This window comes from Pezoporus flaviventris, unplaced genomic scaffold (genome assembly GCF_033815535.1).
Source record: "Pezoporus flaviventris isolate CSIRO_AGI_PZ_B2104156 unplaced genomic scaffold, CSIRO_AGI_Pfla_v1 ptg000002l, whole genome shotgun sequence".
NCBI lineage: Eukaryota > Metazoa > Chordata > Aves > Psittaciformes > Psittacidae > Pezoporus > Pezoporus flaviventris.
This window is the reverse complement of record NW_026892550.1, coordinates 72,439,500-72,445,385: the sequence shown is the minus strand read 5'-3', so window position 1 is coordinate 72,445,385 and position 5,886 is coordinate 72,439,500. Positions and strand designations below refer to the sequence as shown.

The window sequence follows — 5,886 nt, the reverse complement described above, 5'->3', positions numbered from 1 at the left end:
TGCGTGCTTTGTGTTAATGCCTGCTAACTATACCTTCAAGGCATGCCATCACAGCTCTCCAACTGAACCTGCTGTCATGGATTTGAGTGGCCTTCTATGTCTCCCCTACATTTGCGGCAGACAGTGGTGATCGGACAACAGATACATTTTGGGGAAGACAGCAGCAGGAACCTGGTACGTTCTAGTATGCCTATGCTGAAAGCAACACATAAGAAGACTGATACGTAGTGGTGAGAACTGTCCTGAACAGTGGACTGAGATGACAGCCTTCAGTTTTAGAAGCTGTGCAGGCTTCAAAGGATGACAGTCTGATCCAGCCTCTATCTCCCCACTAGCATGACTAATTTTCATCAATCTCTATGGTGCTTTTGCTGTGTGAAGGAAACATAGAAGAAGAAATGCCATTTTCTAGTACAGGTTGCAGTGATGGCAGGCATCTTTCTTGTTAGATGGGCGCCTGAGCCAAGTGTAAGTGAGTCTCAAAATAATCCATGGACTCCCCTTCTTGAGGCTCTGCTAAAATCTGGTAGTCCCCAAAACAAATGATGCACTTCCATGGCAGGTCAATTTTGTTTAAGTAACCCAGTTCTGTTTGGTCCATGATCAGGTTAGTTTTCTTGCTCATGTTCTTTATCTCAAAACAAAGTTCTGCGCTCTTCAGTTTCCTGTACAACTGCAAGGAGAACTGAATTCGAGAAACTCGAGCATCCATGAAGTTGTAATGGCAGACATTATAGACATTATCGGTGGATATAGAACTGGCTAGATGGCCGCACACAAAGAGTTGTGGTCAATGGCTCAATGTCCAGCTGGAGACCAGTAATGAGTGGCGTCCCTCAGGGATCAGTGTTGGGACCGGTCTTGTTTAACATCTTCATCGCTGACATGGACAGTGGGATTGAGTGTGTGCTCAGCAAGTTTGCTGACGACACCAAGCTGTGTGGTTCGGTTGATGCCCTGGAGGGAAGGAATGCCATCCAGAGGGACCTCGACACGCTTGTGAGGTGGGCCGATGCCAACCTCATGAAGTTTAACCATGCCAAGTGCAAGGTCCTACACCTGGGTCAGAGCAATCCCCGGCACAGCTACAGGTTGGGCAAAGAAGAGATTCAGAGCAGCCCTGCGGAGAAGGACTTGGGGGTGTTGGTTGATGAGAAAATGAACATGGGCCGGCAGTGTGCACTTGCAGCTCAGAAAGGCAACCGTATCCTGAGCTGCATCAAGAGGAGTGTGACCAGCAGGTTGAAGGAAGTGATCCTGCCCCTCTACTCTGCTCTCATGAGACCTCACCTGGAGCATTGTGTGCAGTTCTGGTGTCCTCAACATAAAAAGGACATGGAACTATTGGAACAAGTCCAGAGAAGGGCCACAGGGATGATCAGGGGACTGGAGCACCTCCCATATGAAGACAGGCTGAGGAAGTTGGGGCTGTTCAGCCTGGAGAAGAGAAGGCTGTGTGGAGACATCATAGCAGCCTTCCAGTATCTGAAGGTGGCCTATAGGGATGCTGGAGAGGGACTCTTCATTAGAGACTGTAGTGATAGGACAAGGGGTAACAGGTTAAAACTTAAACAGGGGAAGTTTAGATTGGATATAAGAAGGAAATTCCTTCCTGTTAGGGTGGTGAGGCACTGGAATGGGTTGCCCAGGGAGGTTGTGAATGCTCCATCCCTGGCAGTGTTCAAGACCAGGTTGGATGAGGCCTTGGGTGATATGATTTAGCGTAAGGTGTCCCTGCCCACAGCAGAGGGGTTGGAACTACATGATCTTGAGGTCCTTTCCAACCCTAACTGTTCTATGATTCTACATTAGAATCCCGGCCAAACTTGGTCATTTCACCTGCCCTGACCTGTTCTCACTTACAGAAATTCAAGCAACGAAACATCATTTTGTCTTCTTGACAAGGATGGTAAAAGGTCATGTGGAGACATGTTACTGTTTCTTCAGTTTCAACTTCTTCAAAAGAGGTCATGATGAAACGAGTCCTCAAAACAAAGTAAAATCACAGCATGAAATCACTGTAGTACCAAAAGAACTGGCTTCACAGTGGCATTAAAATACTACTGTATAGTGACTATATGTAATTTACTGCTGACTCTGAATGTAATGAAACCACTGGAATGAAGAAGTGAGAATTGAGCCTACCAACTCCATGATAACCCTCACTTTTCACCACTTTGCCAGGGACTCGTTTGGTGACCCCAACTCTGTGCTGAACTCCTCACATCATTTGATTGTGAACCTCCTGCAATGGCTGCGTAGCACTTCAGAAACACACTCCGTAAAACACCCACTACTGTCAACTGGTGATGACTTATGTCATAAGGCTTGCACAGGTAGGTTTATCTTTGGAAGAAATATGTCACTTGGCAGTGACAGTAGTGTTTACATTATGGACTTAAAATGGAGTACTAAGTAGTATTGTCTGGGCCTGCACACTCTGTTTTATGCTGTAGTCCTTTGACTAGAAGGTATCAGACAAGTGACTTCTACAGAGTCTGGCTGTAGGCAGTAATATTTCAAATACATATAAAGCATCATTTTGGCTCTTTAGTCATAATTTGCCTCTTGTATGAAACAAAATACAGTGTTTAGAAGTGACTAATGTGATAATATGTAAACTGAAAGCAAAAGATGGAATCGTCAAGACATAAAGGAGGAATTGTCACCAACTCCAGCTATTTTCCTGCTGCCTATTGTTACATCCCAGCTATTTGCTACAGAAGTACTTAGCTAGGCAGTGAAAATAAAAAGTAACTTTTGGGATTTGGCGGTGGTGTTTTTTGAGTTTTTGGTTTTTTCCTTGTGTAAGCTTCTCCCATGCAGCACAGAGGTGCTTATGAACTAAATTCTAAAGTCTGAGTATTTGCAGTGTATCCTAATAAAATCTGAGAGGACAGATCACAGTGTTTCCTATATAAGCAAGTATTTTCCTGCACTGAAACTTGATCTAAAGAAAAAGCTACGTACTTAAAGTAGGAACGAGGGAAGGAGTTCTCAGTTATCCACCAAAGCAGCATGTCAACAGCCATTTAACTGAAATAATACAGTGGAAATGTTTGTTGCGTTTCTCCTTCTAGTTTGCATGTTTCTGACGTGTGTCACACAGATCCTGAGCTTTCCCACTAGCTCTATTGAGTGAATGACGCTGAACAGCAGCTCCCACTTTAATCTTTCATTTGTGGGTAGCTGAGTCATCACTGCAGTTAAGTCTTCTGACTTGTGGGTTTTTTCAAGGCTAAATTATACCACTGTCCATGAACTCAAAGCACAGTGAATGGTGACATATCAGTGCATCACTTTCTGTGTGAAACCTCAAAATCCTTCTTATACCTTTAACAGAGTAACAGCAACAGTTCTGACGCAGGAGTGCAGCAACCTCATCTTGATGACTGAAGTAGGCTACAACAGTGCTTCTACCTAGCTTAAATGATTAGAGAAACAGAAAATGTCAAGTAGCTCTGGGAGCTTACTTCAAAACAAACTAGGAAATACCACCTGTGCTTTTGACAGAAGCATAGAAGTGCTCTTACAGCAAGTTATTCTTTTGGCACCTGCCAGACAAGCTGCGGTGGCACCTGTGTCCATCCCTTCTCCTACTAGTATGCCTGAACTCCAGGGAGCTGGAAGCAGCTCTGTGAGCAGGAGGATGGCCTATCTTTTTCTGTGCTTAGTTCTGCCCTTCACTGTTTTGTACCAGTGTGAGGATGTGAGATGTTACACGAGATCAGCATTGGTTAAAGGACAAAACCAAGTCATTTAACTTAGTTTGTGGACTGACCTATGGAGACAGTTTTGTCTGGGGCCTTTGATATCAACTTAAAAGCATGCTTTGCTTCCATTAGTGGCTTCCTTAATTGGTTTCTGAAATGCATCAGGACACGGCAAAACACAGGACTAGAAAGAAAGATATTTTAAGAAAACTGCAATGTGTATCAGATCGTAACAAAATGTTGGATTTATTCACGTTTATGGATTTTACAAATGGTTCCTTTACTAATCAGGGAAGGGGAAGAATGGCCACTGATTGCTTAAGCAGCACACAGATAGAATCACAAAATGGTTTGAATAAGAAAGGATCTTAAAGCTCATCCAGTTCCAATCCCCTGCCATGGGCAGGGACATCTTCCACTAGACCAGGCTGCTCCAAGCGCCATCCAACCTGGCCTTAAACACTTCTAGGGGTGGGGCAGCCACAACATCTCTGGACAACCTGTTCCAGTACCTCACCACCCTTGTAATGAAGAATTTTATCTGAATATCTAATCTAAATCTACTTGTGTGCCACCTCAGGCATCCCAAACTCAGCTGCAGAGTTCTGCATTAAAGGTTTGAGGTTGGACTGAGCATACTGTCATGTATATACTTGTAGGAGAGTCTATTTACCTAGATTGTATTGAACAAGAGAAAGATTTGAGAACTGCACTTGGAGAAGGCAAGTTTTCTATAGTCAAATCCAGACTTCTGCAGCTATAAGGTAGCCTGCTACACTGCTGTTGTCTGTACCTTGAGTCAAGCAAATCATACCCACCCATTTTCCTGTCTATCAACATAATCTCCTCCACAGTGCATCGTTATCCTCTCAGGAGTGCCCATTGCAGGGGGATGATCACTGCCTTGGCCCTGCTGGCCCCTGGTGCTGCTACAGGCCAGGATGCTGCTGGCTGCCTCAACTCCAAACAGCGCACCGCACCAACGCCACTGCCTGTGTCGGCACTTCCTGAGGAATTCCCGGCCTCCCCTGTGCCCTCACACGAAGATCCAGCCCCTCCCCCCCCGGCACGCCCCCTTCCCCCGTACCTCAGCGCGGCCTGGCTTCCTCCTCACCTTCCTGTGGGAGCACTCCGAGCTTCCCTGTTTAAAAAGCTCTTTTAAAGCTGAGGGTCGGGCGAGAAATGATTCTCAGGTGGGTATCGGAGGGTCCCCTCGGGCCCGCAGCTGCTCCCTCACAGCCCGGTACCTCAGAACTCGAAGGTGGGGAAGGCGGGAAGCGGTGTTCAGCAGCGCCCTCCCGGCAGCGCCCTCTCGCCGGCGGGACGGGGGTCGGCTGCGAGGGAAGGTGGGAGAGGCGAGAGGTGTCCAGAGGCCCGGGAGAGGGTTGGGGGTGGTTTTCAAGAAGTATTCGGGGCTCGTCTGTGATTATGGTGAGTAAACCGGAAAAATAATAATAATTTAAAACAAAAAATCCTCTCAGCTCTGCCTGGGGTTTAACACGGGTGTCTAGAAACGTTGCACTCATGAGGAACCAGTGGTGACAGCGATGTTAAAGATAAGATGTGGAGTTCGTGGGCTCAGGTTCCAGACCAAAAATACTTAGTTTCACCCCCAAATGAACACTTTGAAAAGTAAAACTCTGTGGTGTTTTGAATACTAAAACATAAGCAGCACATTGTAAGTGTAGCAGTTGACTGGTGGTGTTCTTAGATGTATTTTAAAATACTTGGTTATTTGCTCCAAGTGGTTCATCTTCATTGTGCTGCTTTGGGGAAAGAAAAACATAGGTGTTCCGTGGCTGGTGATCTAAGCTGAGCTGAAAATTTCCCATTTTACTAGGTAGTCCTTCCATCTTGCTTCCTGTGAGCACCAGTCTGGTAAGAAAACCAGAGTAATTCTCTCATCTGTGGAGACAGTGTTCTCACAGGAGAATGGATAATTGGTACATAAACTCTGAAAATCCTGAAAGATACAGCAAGGCCATGAGAGGCCCGAGGAAGCCTAAACAAGCAAGATAAGAAGAATGCTAGATTTCACCGAGTTAATGAGAACTGTGGAGTGTTGGCAAGCTTTCGAGGTCAAGTTCCCACACCTGTGCTTAACCAATTATATGCTAGTTGCAAAGGGTCTTCAGGACATGTATCCAATCATAATATGCCAAATCACTGTAAG

The 5,886-nt window shown here is 45.7% G+C and overlaps 1 protein-coding gene across 1 annotated transcript; it reads right to left on the bottom strand.

Moving 5' to 3' along the window:
• Positions 1 to 331: 331 nt before the first annotated feature.
• Positions 332 to 4,599, bottom strand: TIFA (TRAF interacting protein with forkhead associated domain). The gene is given in 3 exon segments (XM_061443640.1): positions 332 to 734; positions 1,812 to 1,985; positions 2,971 to 4,599. Coding segments are annotated over 3 exon segments (639 nt in total). The 5' UTR covers positions 3,033 to 4,599.
• Between the last annotated feature and the right edge of the window lie 1,287 nt (positions 4,600 to 5,886).